This window comes from Aedes aegypti, chromosome 2 (assembly GCF_002204515.2).
Source record: "Aedes aegypti strain LVP_AGWG chromosome 2, AaegL5.0 Primary Assembly, whole genome shotgun sequence".
NCBI lineage: Eukaryota > Metazoa > Arthropoda > Insecta > Diptera > Culicidae > Aedes > Aedes aegypti.
Window position 1 is genome coordinate 120,124,436 of NC_035108.1, and position 21,157 is coordinate 120,145,592.

At 37.1% G+C, this 21,157-nt stretch overlaps 1 protein-coding gene across 1 annotated transcript; it reads right to left on the bottom strand.

The window, feature by feature from the left end:
- Positions 1–2,678: 2,678 nt before the first annotated feature.
- Positions 2,679–20,739, bottom strand: LOC5564146 (26S proteasome non-ATPase regulatory subunit 12). Its single transcript, XM_001648426.2, has 4 exons — positions 20,570–20,739; positions 19,770–20,472; positions 13,656–13,870; positions 2,679–3,244 (listed from the first exon to the last, which is right to left on the bottom strand). The coding sequence occupies exons 2-4, from the start codon at positions 20,463–20,465 to the stop codon at positions 2,776–2,778; spliced, it is 1,380 nt and encodes a 459-aa protein (XP_001648476.1). The 5' UTR covers positions 20,466–20,472; positions 20,570–20,739; the 3' UTR covers positions 2,679–2,775.
- Between the last annotated feature and the right edge of the window lie 418 nt (positions 20,740–21,157).

Consider the following 21,157-nt stretch of genomic DNA (forward strand, 5'->3'; position numbering starts at 1 on the left):
CGTTTTAGAAAATTCATGCACCCAACATAGGCTACTTGATGAGATTCACATTTTTGAACTACTGTACTGGGAAGAGCCACGTGATTTTCGTGAAATTCAAGCCTACTACTAATACCATTCCCAGCACTGGTCAATAGATTATCAAGATTATTTCAAATGATATTCCTGAAATTTCTGCTTTTCAATGATTTTCTGGATTACTAAAAATAATCGAGGAACTTTGAGAATCATCCTCAGAATTTCTGGAGAATTTTCTGAGTCCTAGTTCCTTAGTCGAGTGGTTAAAGTCCACGGCTGCAAATCAAAGCCATGCTGAAGGTGTATTGATTCAGCATAATCAATTACTTTGCAGACAATAAACTCGTTTGATGTTGTAGTATTGATATTTTTTCCCTGACCTCAAGTGAAATTCCCTGACTTTCCAGGTTTTTCCAGGCAGTCGACACCCTGACTATAGTTTTCACTAAATTCCACGAAAGTGTTCATTTTGCCCCGCTACCTTTTTACCAGCCTTGTTTTCGAGCCAATTTTCTATGTCGTTTTTATTACATTTGATATGATTGGTCTCACCACGAATGAATAATGCAGCACGTCGTACTAATTACGAACTTGGAAACCAGCTGAGGATAACTGAAGAGTATTGCCATTCTCTGGTCTTAAAATGAACATTTGCGTAATGCATTCTTAATGCCCCCAATTCCCCTACTATTGAAAAAAAAAATAGTTTAAAGAAAAAATGCTGGTGTGAAACATTTCATAAAAAGTTACATCGACAATAGGGTAACGACTGTTTATTTCGTTCTTGATCGCCAACAGTTGGCGCCAGCGGCAAAAAGTTCAGACAACAACCTCTAGAACATTCAGTTTCTTTCACTGGCCGCTAAGTGACGACACTGTTGTTTGTATTTCACCCACTGATCACGCTACGCTGGATTCTCAAATTTCTCAACCTTCCAACACAAGCGCATGGAAGAATGGTAGTCGGAGAACTGTCAAAACGTATGGAAAATAAAGAAAAACGTAGATTACTAGCAATTAAGAAACTGGATCGAAAAAGTAGTGATTAGAAATCAAGCGTAATGTGAATAGATAACTTTTTGTGTTTAGTTCATCTGCCATGGTGCTTTCTTTGCTTCAGGATTTCGATTTTACTACCAATGAAAAAGAGCCATCTATTGCCTTTTCAGTTTTGAATATCGCCCTATTGACGAATAAAAGTGATGTTAAATTTTGCAACATCTATTTTGAAAACTAAAATTTGACGTTTTCTGGACAACATTATTTGTGATGAAAATGCATAGGAAAACCCCAGAACACTGATAAAGAGTTAAACAAACCAGAAAGCTTAAAAATCACCTTATTAATGTTTCACCAAACGATTGAAACGCCGTTACCTGCACGATGATAGATAATAACCCTCACAGCTGATTTCAGCACGCGTGTGAGCAAACGAGAGTGGATGTGGGAAAACTCATGGGGGTGGGAAAACACAAACACTCTCTCCCCAACATCTGCCTTCCACCCTACGAGGGGGTGGTTGAGTTGAACGAGAGAATCGCAAAGAGCCTGATGGGTGATCCTTTTTTCGCTCATGCAGGATGCATTGCTTCGCTCTCATTCGCGCCAACTGCATGGAGAATAATGTGTCGAGTCAAGTGTTTCACATCCTTCATAATAATCACTCTAGCTGCATCTTCTCTGTGTCAGGACATGCTCCTTTGCATTCCAGGTGCATACCTATTAGTAGTCGCTTGATTGTTTGCAAATTTCCTTGGCAAATGTTTGAATAATTTCAAACAAAGTTTGAGCAGCAAATAAGATGTGAATTTCGAGTGAAATTTGAAAATTTGGGTTGTCGTGGGTGGTGTTAAAGTGCGCAAAAAGCATGCATATCGCAATTTGCAAATTAATTCGAAAAGTCCGGTTAGGAATCCTGTAGAAGTGTTTTGTGAATTAGCAATTCTCTTCAAGTGGATTGAAAGTGTACAATCAATTCGAATTCTTAAGAGAGCGGTACAGGACAGAATTGGGTGATCCAGTACATCTGCTCACAAAAGAAAAGTGCAGTGAAAAATGTTTCCCCACACCACCTGTATGCTGTGGAACATCAACGCTAACCGGAGAAAGTGGCAGGAGCAAAGTGTTCGCATAATGAGGAATGAAATTGGCGATGATAGCCAATATGACGAATGTTGGGTACAGGCGGAAAATGTCGAATATCCCGTTAGATATTCGATTCTAAGAGATGCTGGAGCTAAGGTAAGTTGTTGGATTGGATCTAATCTACTATATCTACGATTATTGAAAAGCGTTTTCTAAGGTTAGTTTCTCCAATGTTTAAACTAAATGACTAGTGAAATTTTTTCTCGTTGCAACAAAGTTATTTTAGATGGAAATTTCTAAAGAATTTCTTTGAGTTTCGTTTAGTACTTGATAGCAAAGTTATTAATTTCCAGCCAGAATCCTTTGACAGATACGCGTATTTCAAGTTCAACTATAAGGCCTTGTTTATGTACGAGACTAGACTGCGCGAAAAAGCGACTTTATAGATCATATTGCTTACAAAAGATAAGTACTTAATGAGGTAAAGCTAGAGACTTGCATTAAAATAGTGACCAAAAACAAGACCGCCTACCAACCCTGCCTTTTCGGATAAAACATAACTTCGCGTCAAACAGTGATTTTACATTAATTAGACGTTTTATTACTCAAATTATTATACTGCTCAGTGCAACAGTTTCGGTTAATCCTAATGCATTAGAAATTTCAAACGACCTATGACGATGTAACGCTCGGAGCCGGCATAACGTTATTGATGCATTCCTCCTTGTTGATCAGGTGACACGTTTTGTTCACCAGATTCATCAGTTCGTTCAGTCCGAAGGCCCAATCGTTCAGGATTTCCGAGGCAGCCTTCTTCGTCGAGAAGTGGATGATTCCAGCAGGGCGGTCAGTCTTCACCGTCAACGTGCCGGCATTAACCATCCGGGACAGATAGTCTTCGCATTCGCCCTCGGTCAGGTCCAGCAGTTCGGCCATGCGCTTCAGGTTGATGCGGGTGTAGTAGTTGGAGATGATGCGCACGTTGTGTTCGATCAGACGGTTCTTCAGCTCAGCCCAGCACTTTTTGCCGTGGGTCGTCTCCTGATTGAAGATGTCGAGCGTGTTCAGCTCGGTACCGTACACGGTGCACAGGGCATCGAAATTGATCAGCTCCTTGCACATGAACAGGCGAAGCAGTTCTCTGTGGGGAATCGGAAAAATTTTGATTATTATTTGCTTTATTACTGTGACTTTCCGCCCTTCGCGAGTTAGCCAACAGGCCGCTCGGGAAGTCATGCCAATAAGCAATCATTACCCTGTTCATTTGAAGAAACAATTCTCAAATTTTTAGCTTTATTGTTCATCAAAAACTCAAGATTTGTTTCTGGAAACTTTTGCTGATAATTTTTAAAATAATATAAAAGATAGCAAAAAAGCATCATGCCTTAAGCATGGCTTCCCGCTTTACCATAAATGAAGTAAATTTGTGAAACATTGGCGATCAAGTGTGAGGTTATGTTGCAGAAGTTTTGCAAATTCAAATGATATCTATTCATGTGCTATGAATTGCAGAGTTGGTAGTGATCAGACAGTGACTTCAGTGACTAAAATGATCAATAGTGACTAAAAAGTGACTTCATAACTACAAACACTAGTCCAAAATAAAAGATCTGGATCAGGGATTGAATCCTGAGAAAATTGAGAGAATCTCTCACGTATCGCTCTCTGTAACTATAATAACATGCTGCACATTATGAGAGACTGTTTATCGTATGCTGCTACAATTTTTATCAGATTAGGGGGATAGTAGTGCATGATAAAACCCCTCTAAACATGCTCCAAACCTGGGGAAGTGAAGTAAAACACCTACCCCCCACGGTAAACATGCGATACAAATGGATTTTATCATCGCTCTCTCTGGGGCTCTCGTTCGCTGCTTCAATTTATCAGACTTGTTACAACTTGCGATACATTGACGATCGTGGACCGCAACATATGGGATGTTTTTCTTTGCTTGCTTTGATTGTGCTTCATACTCAAATGAGAGCGAATTCTGCAATTACTGATCAGGATAGAAAACATGGTGCTTGTCATCAAGAATATTAACAAGTGTAGGCCTTTAAAATTTAAAATTACCTTAACAGTTCATCTTAATCATAATTATCTTAACAGTTAAGCTTTCGGCTGTCGCGCGAATTTTGGTAACGCGTGTAGTTCCGCGTTGTATTTTGTACAACACCCTTGGTTTTGCGAATATCTCAGGAGTCTGACCACTTAGAAAGATGACGTCTTCGACAAAGTTGTTCGGCAGCTCAAGGACTATCATTGTTAGAGCTAGTTGATTCAACATTTTGCCACCAGGCGGCGCTAGTCAGCATAAAACATTTGTTTTGAGGAAATCTCAGGAGCCTGATCGCTTAGATAGATGACGTCTTCCGCAGAGTTGTTCAGTAGCTCAAATGCTTTCTTCTTTTAACTCCTCTACCGACAGCTTCATTTTTGAAATAAAATAGAAATATTCAAAAATTACTTTTTTGTTTCTCTATATTTTTGCACCAGGTTTTCACAAGTTCTCAAAACACTTTTCTGGTTTAAGAATCTATGTCTGTATCTGTCATTGATGATCTGGTTCTAAAGATATTCCGATGTTCCTTGGGCGACCGACATTCTCCATATTAAATATTTTTGGCGGCCATTTTGTTTTACGTAAATTTAACAAAAAAATAAAATGTGGACTACAAAAAGTTGATAAGGAAGGTAATAAGGACCTATTTTGAAAAAAATCATCAATTTCTATTAATGTATTGTTTCAAAGAGTGAATATCCGAATACGATAAAAATTCTGTAGCCTGAGATATTTACGTGGGTCATAGCTACGCATCGGCACCCAAAGAATTTTGAAATATCACATGATCCAGTTGACCAATGAACATTATTGACACAGATTCTAAGACTAAAAGAGTTTATTGAGAACTTGTGAAATAATAGTGCAAAAATATCGAGAAACGCAAAGTTTATCGAGATTTGAATATTTTCATTGCGGTAAAATATGAACCTGCCGGTAGAGGAGTTAATCCCTGAAGTTCGAGATTTGGTAAAATAATGACAGTCCCTGATGCTGATGAAAAACTTTGCCGAAGATGCCTGTCTAAAAAATTGAAGATCCAGCAGTATCCGAAAAATATTAATTTCATGCTCAATATCCTATTTCTTGGCTCAAAGAATGCTAGCCCTTGAGCTACTGAATTACTTTGCCGAAGCCGCCATCCTTCTAAATGGTCAGGATCCTGAAATATCTGTAAAACTAGTGTCACCTAGCGATCAAATTCTGAATAAAATGAGGTACCATCAGATTGCGTTTCAGAACAGCTTCACTGGAGACCTCAAGTTTTTAAATTATCTGGATTTTGAGATATACCGATTTCAAACTGTGGTTTACACGAATCGTATATTATTATGTGACTTCCGTGTACCAGGGTGGCCACCAAATATCCATTTTGAAATTCCCGCTTTTTTCCCGGTTTTCCCGATATGATTTTCAAAATTTTCCCGGTTTTCAATTGAGGGGCCCATACGCAAAAGGATGATCCTTTGATCGGTTTTTTAGCTGAATATACTAAAAAATTCTACTGCAAGCTTTTCAACGGTATTTTTAGGTGATTTTTCCGCCCAATAAGAAAAATAATAATTTTCGGGTTGGTTTTTTAGAATCCTATAAAATTAGTTCGATATGAAAAATTGCCTAAAAAAACACTTAAAACTAGGTTTCTGTCACTTACTGCCCTTTGCTTCTAATCCCCTCAATTGTGCCAATTGGATGGTTTCTACTCTTGGCTCTTTTGATTCACTTTAACAACTAGCAGTCCCTGCAAACGTTGTATTGCCCAGTAGGGTACGGCCTGAAGGCCTTGAAAAAAAAAAAATAAAAAATTCTGAAGTTTTAGCCAAATTTACATTTCCCACAAGTTTCTTGGACGATTTTCAAAAATATTGCGCATTTTTTTCACCACTGGACTTTCGCAAAAGTTATGACAATCGAGGCGGTGTCTTCAGCGGGGTTATTCCTCACAGTCCAACGAATAAGTGCTCTGAAGACACCAACATGATTCGATGCAATCCCGCACTTTCATTTGCATTTTCACACTCATGAAGCCGCACTTTGCAGAAAGAAATACACAATATTATTCCACTTAAACACGCCGGAGCGCTTGATGACAACAGAAGTGAAAAACATGTTGAAATCGGTCGTCCCGTTCTCATGCCAACTCGTGACATGCGAACACCATTCCATTTTCATGTATATAGATAACCCCTTTTGTGCATCCTATAACACTATTTCAAATGTTTCAATCTATAATCTTTCGATTTTTTTATCTTCATAAAAAAGAAAAGTTCACTAAAGCAAATAAAGTTTAAGGTGAGGAGGAAGAAACAAAGCTTCACTAAACAGAAGAAACTAAAGAAAATTATGAATCCAATATGTTCATGGTTTAAGGTGAAGATGAATCGAAGCCAAACCTCAAATTTTCAAGAGCACAAATCTGGAGAACCAAACATCCGTTTAAGTTGAAAACTTGATCGATTGGTCAATGGCTGGTGGTGAACAATCGATTAAGTTTTCAGCTCAAACGGGTGTTCGCTTCTCCAGATTTGTGCTCTTGAAAATTTGAACTTTGGCTTCGATTCATCTTCACCTTAATTCTGCCAGAAGTTTTGAAACTCTGATTCGAAATTTTGAATCAGATAGATTAGTGAAAAAATCAAGCCCTGGTAGTGAGAAAAAAACAAACGATTTCGAAATATTGCCAACCAATTTGAAACATTTCTAAGAACTTTAGTGTAGCTAAACCTTTTCTACGGAAAAAAAGAGGTTAATCATTGATGTTTAAATGTTATTTTCCAAGAATACAGATGCTTAATGAAAATATAATAAACCATATAAACTTTCTACAACTTATTTTTGGTGGTTTGTAAATTTGGAGCTTGAAGATGTTCGTTCACAATGGTTTTCCCGGTGACCATCTCAAATTCCCGGTTTTTCCCGTCTTTTTCCCGATGGATTCAAATTCCCGTCTTTTTCCCGATTTTCCCGTTTTTCCCGGTTTTCCCGTTTTTCCCGGTTCGATGGCCACCCTGGTGTACATTTCTTGATTTTACCGCATTATAAAGGGCCATTCAGTGAGTAATAACTATCGAGTATTGTTCTTTAGAAGATTCTCGAGGAATACATTTTGGTTTGGTGTCGATAGATAACTTTGTTGCGAAATGAGTATATAAAGCATATACATCACAACTCTTGTACAAAGTACAACAATGTGACAGCCCGAAGGTTAATTGCTTTAAATGTATTCGAATAATTTAATCAAAATAAAATAGATATGAAATGTCATCATGGGGCCCAGATAGCCGTAGCGGTAAACGCGCAGCTATTCAGCAAGACCAAGCTGAGGGTCGTGGGTTCGAATCCCACCAGTCGAGGATCTTTTCGGGTTGGAAATTTTCTCGACTTCCCAGGGCATAGAGTATCTTCGTACCTGCCACACGATATACACATGCAAAAATGGTCATTGGCATAGTAAGCTCTCAGTTAATAACTGTGGAAGTGCTCATTAGAACACTAAGCTGAGAAGCAGGCTCTGTCCCAGTGGGGACGTAACGCCAGAAAGAAGAATGAAATGTCATCAAGGGACAGAGTATGGGTAAACAAATCTGATTAAGAAGAAGAGCAATAAATCCCAGTAAAAATTTACATATGATATACACTCTCCAAAGGTAGCTTAGCAGTTTTATCTATTTTCGATAAACTCGAGAAAAACTTAATCAGGTGATTAGTGCCGTGGTAATTAGAGAGTTAGAGAATGATTTTATCCAAAACAAACACTTATTTTGAACTTTTTTTTACAAGGCATAATCCTGAACAAGTTCCTGACAAATTTGATAATATTTGGTTAAAATTTTAGAGAAGTTTTATAAAGCCACGGACTACGTATTCAGCCGTTGAGCTAATCCTTTATATACGCTCAGCAGGTCTACCTTAAATTTTGCCGACATTTATATTTCAAAACTTTACCAAAACTTTTATCATAAATTTATTAAATTTTATATATTCTGGAAGGAAAGGTTCCTTGCTAACTTTCCTATCCCTTCCTTTCTAGACACTCTAATATGCTAATTGAAAAAAAAATGCCTTAGAATAATAAAAATCAGTCAAATATTACTGTCCTGCTATTTATGTGTCTGAAGCTGATCCAGATCCTTGTTTATTTATCATTAGATCACGAAAACAGTGACTTCAGTGACTTTTTAGTGACCAGGTCGAAAAAAGTGACCAAGTCACTAAAAAATGACTCGCTATCAGGCCTGAAAATCTTATCTGTAATATTGTGTATTTCTTTCACTACTGGACTGCGAAGTGCGGCCTCATAAGTGCGAAAATGTGAATAAAAGTGCGGGATTGCATTGAATCCTGTTGGTGTCTTCAGAGCACTTATTCTTTGATTTACGAAGAATAAGTCCCCCGAAGACACTTATCCGATTTGATGCAATTGCGCACTTTTATTATCGTTTCCGCACTTGTAAAAACTTCTGCGAAAGTCCAGTGGTGAAAGAAATGCGCAATATGATTGTGTGGATTTTTCTTGAAAAAATAACAACAAAATTATGTTAGGATGCAATAATCACGCATTTTAGCTTTGCGTTAGATCACGAATAGTCGCTCGCCGTTTCAAATCAACATAGTTAAGAATACTGTGTGCAATCTTTTATGTAAACTCGTGAGCGGGCTACTGTTACATGAGCCGATACTGGTGCACAGACGGGACATACAGTATTGGACAATACATTTCTAACTTTCCCATTTCCCATACAAAATAATCAATATTGAAAGGCTAGATCTAGCAAACCTGCTTGTCTTAGGATCTGTATTTTTCCAACAATCAAGCAACTTCAAATGCGTCGAATGTATTGCTGATCACATCCCAAGTTGTCTAAGCTCAAGCCCCCTTTAGAAATTTGAAAGTAATATTTCATTTGTTGACTCTGTTGCATGCTCCTGTGGAGCGAGCGACGAAATGGGGATCATTCCGGTTCACGTAGTTCGGTTACAAAAAGAGTATCGGTCATCTATGTTTATGCTCACGTATTCATTTCAAATTATTTCTTCATCGTTTACCAAAACCAATCCCTACAACCCTCTATCGTATCAAAATTGCCAGTGTTTCCTGTAGAACATGCAGAGGGTTCATCGGCTTCCATAAAGCAAATAACTCGTAAACATTTCCCTCCCATCCCCAAATTGACCTGTACTCGGTTGCAGCAGCCGCCGTTATTGTTTGTAATAATAATGAGAGCACCAGTACTTAGACATTGAGGATGCTACTGATCCTGAGTACCGTCTGTTGGTTCCCTGTATAAGTACAGATTTTCTAACAATAATGGAGTAGCAACTGCGGGCGGTTACCCAAGTAACCATTCAGCATTTGAAATAGCATTCATCCAGCATTATATGTGTTGACACGGCAAAGCATTAAATGCTCATCAAGCCTATAGCTGTCATTAGTGCTTCCCCAATGCAGGTTTTGGCGAAATAACGGGCTGCTTCAATACTACTCCTTCAGGAACGTTGCGCTTGGCTGTCAAAAAAAGAGTAACGCCTTGGTGGAGAGCAGAACACAAACAAAATTTTGACATTCTTCTTATCTCTTTCTCTCATATCGTCTTTCTGTCATTGTAGCTTTTTGTTGTTATGATGCAGTTTTTTGCTCACATCCCAGATTGCGATTCGTAAGGAGGACCGGACGATTGGTAAATACTCCGCGCTACAGACGATGCTACAGAGGATTGATTGTCGAGCAATGAATTTGTGCCCTTCTTAAGCTAGCATATTTAGGTTCGTTAATGTCGTATTATTTGATAGCAGATGCTCAATTCATTTGTGCAAAGTGGAGAGTATTTTATCTGTGCAGAGTAAGAGAGTGGATTTCCATTCGATTAAATTTGGTTCGCTTGTACGACCAGCTACATCTGCTAGCAAAATGGGAGTCTGGAAGGTACAAACAATACATGAGTTGGTTTCTGCCACAACATTCAAGCTTGTTTTTAAAATTTTCTTCCAAATTTGATGGAAATAAATGTATGCGATGACCAGAAACGGCATACACAAGCGAGAGATATGGAAGGGTATGAGAGAGACAAAAAGCTTTTCCAAATCGTAACATATAGTCTTGCCTCTTCTTTCTTGGCAGTCATAAAGCAAGTAACAAGCATTTCGATTGCTCAAAACGAAAAACATCTCTTGCATTGTAAATGCTTCTTAACAACAGAGTGATTTTAAAGAGCAGTGCGTCTGCTTATTTGAGACGGCTAAGCTATCAAACTGCTTTGATAGGACATGAAGCAGCTCAAATGCTGTAAGAAGTCTGCTGGGCTGCTTGTTCAAATGCTTATTGGTTACCTAGGTAGTCATGCTAATGTATAAGACTTTTGCGGTTGAATGAGTCCAATCTCTAGCTTTAATTTCATGTCCCGTTAACGTGCAACGCTCCGTCATCGTAATCATCGTCATCATCGAACATTCAAAAGCAGTTTTTCGGTTCAAATCCAAAAATTATTCGATGAAAATATGTTCACTGTGTTTCGGTTGGAGTTAGAATACAGTGAACATATTTTCCTGTAAATGTTGAACGAAAAAACTGCTTTTGAAAATTCCAAAATCAATGACGGATCCTGCCCCCTTAATGCAGATCTGCCCATCGTTGTGTAACTGCGGGCCAAATCTCAGAAATAATATTGTGCGGCGCGCCAAATTTTATTTGCGCACAATCAATGTTTACACATAATAAAATAAAAAAATAGCCGATTAAACATTTTAAAACAAGGTGATTACTGCTGAGTATCCTATTCAAGATTCCATGAGAATACCTCATAGAATACTGTGATAATGTTGCTTAGAGTTCTTTGAGATTTGTGCTCAGCATTACGCCAGAATTGAGACAAGATTTTTTTTTTGAAAAAGTATGTTTTCAAATCTGTGAGACTACTCAAAATTCTGTAAGATAGAACCATGTTTTTCTGTAAGAATCGAATATTTAATATTTTAATTCTGTCCAAGGTTTTGTAACGAAAAACTGTAATTGGTAAGATTTTGTCAGCACCTACTTTAAGAAAACTTTATGCTGTTATCGTTTTATTATCGTATCGTTTACCAATATACATAACATAGGCAAGAAAAACAAACATTGTTTACGTTAGGGAGAGAAACTAAAGCACGTTTTGTAAAGGGGCTGATAAAATCGAGTCATCCATCTAACCCTGATTTGGTAAGAATCCTGTCCATTATAAAATAATAATCCTTCCCAAGATTCAGCGGATCGTATAACAACTGTGCCACGAATTCAATAAAAATGTCGTCCGAAATTAATTTTACTATCCTGCTATAGAATCTGTAAGAATTTAGTCTAATGTTTAATTTGAATTCTACCTCAATTATGCGAAAATGCTGTCCTGCTGTCGAGGCTAAACTTGATACAGACAAACAATTGATTAGGTATATCTACTGTCATAACTCCTCAATTGAAGATTGGCTTGATTTTCCGGCTCCCATACAATTTGCATGGAACGAAGTTTTACTGAACAAACTTCAAAAGCGATTTTCTCAAAAGAAGGTTTTTGTCACTTACCGCCCTTTGCTTCTAATCTTCTCAATTTTGATTGATAAAGGGTGACCTTCGTTGAGTTATTCTCTATTGATAGACTAACCTTTGAAACTTAATTGATTCTCTCAATGGCAATTAAGTAATACGGCACTAAGGATACGAATGATGCCACATTACATCTAAAAGAGGTCGCAGTAGCAGATTCAAACAGGAAGAATAACAAAGACTAGACGGAATGGAATACTACGTCAAAAAAGTTTCTATCAGAGGAAGAAACACAGAATACTAAACATGATGGGCGACCAATTAAATATAAATCATACCACTTTTTCAACTTAGCATTATGTCTACACTGAGACAGGGTCCGATTCTCAGCTTAGTGTTCTAAGAGCACAACAGTTATTAACTGAAAGCTTTCATTCGCCTATCATGTGGCATGCAAGATGATACTTTATGCCCACGAAGACACCATCAGCATGGCTGTGCAATAATAGCCGCGAATGCCCAGGGTCGAAGTTGGCAAAAAGATCCATACACACTTAACCCGTATAGGCCTGAGTGAAAGCAAATATTCTAAAACCCTCACCGCTCAGCGAATTCTTAATGGATTCAAATGATTTTTTGTCAGTATACTGGCACACATATCTAGTTTCCAGAAGTGGACAGAGGAACACGAAAATATTCTTGTGGCCGGAGTTATTCCGGTGGATCACTGGGTCAGGTCGGGTGAGAAGGGTACTGTGCGTTTGACCCCTGAATGTAGGCAAATTTCAAGTCACAGATGATTTCCAAAATCGGCTATAATGTAGCCACTACATGACGGAATTTTAAGAAAATTGCCTCAGTGTACACACTTAAATTATTTTACCGACCTCAGTAAAATTTTTCGCCGAGAACCCAACAGCTGAGAGTTCGGTAATTCTCAATGACGAATCTCGGTACTTATTTTACCGAGATTTCGGCAATCCAATTTTTTTGCCGAGATTTCGGCGAACGTTGAGATTCGGTAAACGTTTACCGAGATCTCGGTAAATGTTTTACCGATAATCGTCAAATTATTACCGAGATATCAGCTGTTGGGTTCTCGGCGAATCCGTTTAAGTGTGTAAAGCTTTTGAGAAACGATTGAATTGGATAACCATGAGTTTTGAATGTGATTAATCCTACAAATGACCATTTTCGGGTCCCCGGACGCCTCAAACTTGTCATAAAGTGACCAATTTGTATCTGAACATCTGTGCCAAGCTTATGGGAACGCATTTTTGTGCACAATTATGTTTGATTTTTACTTTTCGAGAATTGAAACGGTTTAGTATCCAACAAAATCTACAGCCGGTTCTTCCGGGCATTACGTCCGAATGGCCACATCCGGTATATTTTAGTGGTGCAAAACTCTTCATTTATAATTTTGAATATCAGATCTTGTAGATTTATGCAAATTAAAATGGTTGTCAATGCAAATAAATAAAGATTATTTGGCATGTCCCAAAAAATAGCCCTTTTTTACCCGACTTGACCCAGTGACCCTCCGGAATTACTCCGGCTTTAGGAATATTTCCGAGTTCCTCTAGCCACTCGCTGAAACTAGATATGTAGGCCAGTGAACTGACAAAAAATCATTTGAATCCGTTAAGAATTCACTGAGCGGTGAGTGTTTCAGTATATTTGCTTTCACTCAGGCCTATACGGGTTAAATTCGAAAATCGACCTCAGTAGAACGATTCTCCAAGGGCCGAACAGTTGATATCTCGCTAATTGTTTGCCGAATCTCGATAAACTTCTACTGTAACTCGTTAAAAAATTTAATTACTGAAATCACGGTGAAATAAGTACCGAGATTCGGTATTGAAAAATAACAAATTCTCGACTATTGAATTCTCGGCGATGCTGAGTTCGGTGGAATAATCTAAATGTGTAGACCAGGAAAAACAAGTTATTCTACATCGAAAATCTACTCACTTGTAAACGGGCAGCTCCTCCAGCAGCTTATTCTTGGACAGATTGTGCATCATATCGACCTGCTCGTTGTCGTACGGGGACAGAATGCAGTACAGCACGGCGTAGACCATCATCTGCTGGCGCTTTTCGGTTTCCTGCACGATCAGCTCCGAATCCACCACCGCCAAATAGTGCCGCGAAGTTTTGATGAAGGACGAGTCCTTGTCCAAGCGGATCTGAAAACAACATTGAATTATGTATTAAGCGGAAACCATAATACCAGGCAGGGCTGGTATTTATGTACCGTAAAATGGGGTGTTAAGGACTCGTGGGGTTTTAAGGGATTGACCTTTTCCATTAAGTTTGACAAATCACAAACATGTCGAAAGTCGATATATCAGTCATCTGATATGCTTGATTTGTTCGGAGAATTGTGAGCTGCATTGCGTGATAGGGGACGTCTATTAAAATTAAGTATTGTGGAGTCTAGATATTGAAAACGATTCAAAACATTTTTGTTCGAATTTTATATGCAAAATACATTTAACTACAAAAGTATGATACAATATTGAGAAAAATATGTGAGTAACTTGGAACATAAGTATATTTAATTGAGATCACAACGCAGACAAAAACTTTTGAAAATTTTATCTAGATTTAGATTTTAAATATTTCTTATTCAAAAAGTCTCCTTTTGAAAATAAGTGGGGTGTTAGGGGATTATCTTTTCTACGTTTTTCAAGCTACAGTCGAAGCGCGTTATAACGACATCGCAAGGGACCGTCGCAATAGAGAAAAGTCGTTATAGAGAATAGTTATAACATCGAAATGTGTTTCATGGGACCGGAAAAATGTCGCAATAGAGAGCTTTTGTCGTTATAAATGTTGTCGTTATAACGAGCTTCGACTGTACAAAACTTATTCAATTTATGCCTTAATATATTCCAATATACTTTTGGCTTGTTCCGTGGAGTGAATGTGCATTGCAAAAGTTAAGGGGTCTATTTTGCTTGTTATTGAATACCACAAAAATGTCTAATCTCGAAAATCGATATAACTGATAGGAAAATCTTGACAACAACGTATTAAAGTAAATATGGAATTTTTCTTGATACTATTTCCAAAACTTGTTCGGCCACACTGGTTAAACGTTTGGAAAGTTTGAATGATTCTTTTATTTGGAAATAGTTTTAAAGCCATTGATCTTTTTAGTGGTATTCCTATGAAGTGGTAAATAATAATAACATTTTGTCATTTCTCAGAGTCTATAAATGAAGAGTTGCGCGAAGATTGAAACCAAACCTACCAATCGAACTGTCAAACCGTCTGTCTACCTATCGAGCAGACCAGCAAAAATTGAGTCTATTTTTGATGAAGAAGGAGAACAATCATTCAAAGAAGCCTCTTCGCGCAACTCTCTCTTTTTGAGAAACTTCGCGGCCTTGTCGGGCACTAAACGCATTGTGTTATGGAGTGAGCGTTAGATTTCCGCTCCATACTGGAACATTCTTCTTTTTCAGTATTTTTTCGACCATGCCACTGGGTGTTGCATGCAAATACTTTGCCTAGTGTAGTGTTTTATTTACAGGGCAAATTGGCCACTTTAAATTAAATCTGAAAGCTTCCTCTATTAAATCTAAAAGCTTGTTGAAATTATCCTTATATTATAGATTATTTAAACAGTTGCTCTCCATAGCTCATAGGATTCGTAAACTGCAAATATAAAGGTTATGACCCAGTTGCATTTAAGTATAAACATTAGACAATTTTACGATGTATTGATAGTTTCCAAATAGGATTAATAACTATGAAAGATTTAGCAGTTTAATTAAAACGGTTTGCGTTTGCAGGAGTTCCAAGTTCAATCATATTGATGCATTATCTGATTAAGGTTGAACATAACTTATGAAATTGAATGAATGCATCAAAGTTATTGACTTAAAAGATTATGTTTTTTTGTTGGAAAAATATGGTTTTATTTACGAAACTCAAATTCCTTAACACCCCATTTTGCATTTCCGTCAAAAATCACACATTTTCATGATTATCTCAGAAATCTGTCATAGGATCCTCAAAATTGTATTTGGCTTTTGATATACACGACGAGAGAATGGTAGGGCTGTCCTTTGTTCAATTATTGACATACTAGAAGTTGCTTGAAATTCGAGTCGAATTTTTTTTCATCCCTTAACACCCCATTTTACGGTATGATTTTTTTGGTTTTCATTATTTTCTCCAAGAATTTGTTCAAGTATTTGTCCAAAGTTTTCTGCTTATATTACTTCAAAGAAGTTCATTCATTGAATTTTACGGACTTCAAGAGTTCCTCCAAAGATTCTCTCAGATTTTTTTTCAAGAGAGTCCAAAGTCCTCCAGGAATTTATCCAATCATTCTATATTTTTTCTCCTGGACTTCCTCGAAGGTTCTCGTGTAGAACATCTTCTAGAGTTCCACCAGTATTTTCTCCAGATATTTGCTAGGATTTCCCTACAACATTGTCTTAGGATTTCTTTAAGATTTCAATCGGATTTTATCCCAAGAAATTCCAAGAATAATAGAAATAACACCAAAGATTATTCCTTAGATTCTTTCAGAAATCTTTTAAGAAATTTCTCAAGGAAATCCTAAAAAAAAACCACTCATTTTCTCAGGGTAGTCTCCAGGAAAAAATCACGGATTTTTTTAGGAATCATTGCGGTTTCTTTTCAATCCAGGAGAAAATTTCTGAATCCTGGGCTCTTGAGTAAATCTTGGAGGATTTCCTAGACAATTTGCTAAGATAGTTGAAAAAAAAAAAGATTAAATCTCTGGATCCTACAGGAATCTCTTGAAAACTACCGGATGAAATCATTGAATGATCGTTGGGAATGATCGGATGTATGACTGGAATTATTACTGTAGCATAAGGTGATGTGAAACCTTAAATGAACTTTTAAAGAATACATGAATATTTTACTTTGTAAATTACACGAGAAATTGTTTGGAAGAACTGAAGCAGTAATGGAATGCAGGAGAAATTCTTAAAGCGATTTTTGGAGGAAATCCAAGAGGAATCGCAGGTCGAATATATCGATGAATTCCTGGAAGATAAATATATATAAAAAAATTGAATATTTCCTCAAACAGGAAGTCTCAAAATAGGGAAGATTTTTTGGAGCAATTCCTGGGAGTAAATGTGGATGATTTTTTTTGTAGGAATTCATATGGAAAAGTCTGTAAAGATAACTGAAAAAAATATTTTACCTAGAAAAATCCCTAACCGAATTTCTTCAAAAATTCTGCAATGAACCTTTGAGAATTTTTCGGAAAGAAATGCTGTCAAAATCGGTGAGAGAATTAGGTTCAAAATATCTGGAGGATATCCTGAGATAGTTTCTGGGTACTGGAGGGAGATACGTTCGAATGCTCAAGGATTTTCTCGAACAAGTTCTGTATAAATTCCCCTAAGCATCCTTGAAATAGCGCTGGAAGACGTTGTGGGAGAATTGGTGGAGGAATAACTAGAGGAATTTTTGGAGAGGACTCTGAAGGAGTCCCTGAAAATATGTCAGGATAAATTTCTGAAGAAATCAATAGCAGAATTCCTTAAGCTTTTCCTCGAGGAATTATCCGAGAAGAAATTCCTAAATAATCTATGAAATACAGTCGCATACTAGTCTCTGAAGGGTTTTCTGGAACCGCTGAAATTTAGCAGCAGGATTCACTGCAAGCAGAATAAAAAAAGTTAATAGTTTGTTTTAAAGTGATTGTAAAAAAAATTGAGAAAGAGGATCTCACCAGTAATTTCTCTAAGGATACTTCTAAGAACTTCCTTGGCTATTAATCTTATTATTAGGCCAAATATTACTGTTATGTACTTTTCCATGATTGTATCGAGAAATTTCATCAAACATTATTTCAGGCATTATCCCAGTTTCCTTCTAATTTTTATCCATTCATTCTTTCAATGACTTCTCAAGAAATTTCTGCTAAATTTTTGTTTATAGGATCCTTCAAGAATTCAATATGATTTCTCTCAACGTTTCAAAAACGTCTTCTGTGAATTTTTGCTAAACTAATCCAGTAATTATTGATGTCTCCAGAAATTACTCAACAGATTTTTACAGGTTTTATCTATGTATTTCTAGATAAATTTATAAAATGTTTTTCTTGGAATATGATACAATTCATCACGTGTATCTTCACCCGATTTCCTTCAGTAATTCCTAGGTAGTCCTCTTGGAATCTGTCTATGAAATATTTCAAAGAACTACCAATGATTGTTTCTTCCGAGTTGGAAGTATCTGAAGAAATCTCTTGAGAAATATCGAATTAACTCCTGTTAAAGTCTCTTGAGGGAATGTTAGATCCCTGAGATTATTCTACAGATATATTGATTGCTTAAAAAACGGATCCCTGAATAATGTCGTGCAGAATTTCTTGGAGGCTTCCCTCGAAAACCTTCTCTGGAGAATAACTTGAATATTTTCTGTTAGAAAGCTTTCAATGAATCTATGCAGAACTAACTTGAGAAATTACTCAGAAGCTTCGAAAGAGTTTACACGAGTAATTCTTGAATCACATTCCAAACAAACTTACAGATAACCTTATGGATGAATTTATGATTTATTTTTACCTGAAAAAATCTTAATAGATTTCCTTGAAGGAATTCCTGTGGAAATATTTGGGAGAATCGATGAAAAATCAGCGTAGGAACGGGTGGAGTAATTTTTGTAAGATTTTCACAAAAATCCTTCCGAGATGAACTAGCCCAAATCTCGTTAATAAAGAAAAAAAAAAAAAAAAAACAAAAATCTTTGAACACATTTCAACAAAAACCCTGGAATAAACTTGATAATTCTTGTAGTGAAGTTCATTCAGGATTCTTTGAAAGATTTCCTGGAGAAATCACATTACTCGAACAATCCTCGGATAAAATCCTAGAAGAATTTTTAGAAGAAACCCTGCTGCAATTTCTGGAGTTATTAACATTGTTTTGCTGAAGGATTCTGGACGAATTCCGTCAAGTAGATTGCCAATTAATGCACACCGCCCAATTATTTCACACTTCATTCGGGGAATATTACACTGATGGCAATGAATTGAAATCCTAATATTAACCCTCTAATACCCAACCCCGCCTTTAGACGGGGTACACTTTGGAATTTTGTGTATTTTTTCGTAGCTCGGAAATCAAAATGATTTTATTTTTGGCTTATACCTTGACTCATAACACGCATATAAGAAAAGTTTTTTATGACTTTTGAAACTTTTTTGTATTTTTAGAAATTGTTTGAAAAATTGCATTCTTATATAACCTACAAATGCCTGGGCTTCATTTAACGTGTAATATAAAAAATCGTACCTTTTATATTTTTCTACGATTAACCTATCACAAACGAAGAGCCTGGTGGTATTAAAATCATTTCAAACCTGTTTTTCCGTTAGTTACAAGGAAAATAAAATACGCTCCGAAAAAAAATTAAAAATTTAATATTTTTAAAAATACCGTAACAATTTAAATTTTTATTATTGCCAAAAATCAACAACTAGAAAAGGCTTCAAGAAAAAATGAAAAAAGCTAGGGATGTTCAAAAATAAAAATAATAAAAAATCAAAAACCAAAATTTAAAAATTTGTGAATAAAAATAAATAAATGCCCAAAACGTGTTTAGAACGATTTTAGATAACGAAAAATAATACTTAAATCGAAAATAAAAATTTGGGTATTAGAGGGTTAATGCTGAACACTAATGAACACTGTACAGCGATTTGTTTCTCATTAAAAAGTTAAAAATCATGCATCTTTAGCAAAATTAAACTATCGTTTGTAGCGCTATTTGAGTAGCACCCAAATTGTTACGTCATGAGTCAAATATTCCCTGCAATGAAATAGCTTCTATCACTTTTACAATTGAAAAAACAAGTTGATTTTTGGATTAATTTGAAGAATATGAAATCATATACTAGTAACTATTGCATAGTATTTATCTGATTCGGTTTGTCTCAAGGTCGTCGAAAATCAATGGAGCACTGGAGTTACCATGGGAAAGAGAGGATTTAAATAGAGACTTTCTATAGACTTGCAATAACATAGAGACCAAGTTTCTAAAAAGAGACCTGCTACCAGCCCTGTAATACTCAAATCCGCTTACCATCAAATCGTAATACTTCAGCTTCAGATCCTGCTGCTCCGCATCGTTGAAGAACTTGATGTTAATCTTCTTGGCAATGATCTGGGTGCGGACAAAGTCCTGCTTCGCCAGGCACAGTCTCATCTGTTCCAGGATCAACTCAACCTTTTCCCGCTTGTCCATCGATCCGTACGTTTCGACCTGGAGTTCCTCCATGATGGATGCCGCCCCCGTAACGTCCCCATCCGCTTCCTTAATATCGGCCAGCATCTTGGTCAGACGTGCCCGTTCCACTTCGACGTAGATTTTACCCTCGGTCACGGTTCTCAGGGTATCGATCAGCTTCAGCTTGGTTTCCTTGTCCGGAGTTTTGTCCACATAGGTGCAGCATTCCTGGACCATCTTGGCCACGGCTTGTTTCGACTGGGAACGCCTCTTCACCAGGATTGTGATATACTCATTCAGGTAGTTCCAGTTTCCTGCTTCGAAGCAAATTTGCACAATCGCAATCAGTACCCGGGAACTCGAAACCATATCGGCACCGATTCTGGTTTGTTTCTCCAGCTGCAGTAACATTTCCAGCGCCTCGTTAAATTTGCTTTCGGTTTTGGCCATCTCTTTGCACAGGGGAATCTTCTCGTCGCAAGTGGCCGAATAGTCCACTTCCATCTTTACGATGCGGCCCTCGAAGGCGTTGATGTCCATGTTTTGATCCATGATGGTCCTGGAAACAGAATGACGAAGGCAAATTGAAGGCGGCAACATAGAGGGACACAAGTTTACTTGAAATTCGAACCAAATATAGGAATTTCATCACTTACCAAAAGAGTATCCGTAGACGATCGCTTACTACAAGTAATAAGTACTAAATCACTGTTTTATAACGGATATTTCACCTTTTTAAAACTTTCAAACAATCGAAGTAGATTCACTCAACATGAGCAAGCGAAAACCGAAACGGAGGTTGTTTGACGTTTCTCGGCTGATACTGTCAGTCAATTCTAGTTTTTGCGTTGGCAAGTTGGCAACATAGCCGAACGCAGCCAAAATCTGCACACGGAAAACAGAACAACTTTTAAAATACACTTCGATAAAATTCCACTCCAATTTTATACCACGAAATAAGCGAGGTATAGATGTCCTTACACGCTAAGATCAGTCTACCCAAAAATGGGTAGTTGATTCACCCAAATTTGGGTTTCTGTTGCATAACCTATAATATGGGTAAATTATACTGATAAAATTTGGTAAAATTCACTCACTTTATGAGTAAAGCATGTTTACCTATATATGAGTACCACAAACTACCCATATTTGGATGAAAATAAAAAAATAACGACATTGTCAAGAAGGAGGTAGCGGCTAAGAGCGGCTGGCTGATAGAGGTAAATTGCAAACTAAATATAATT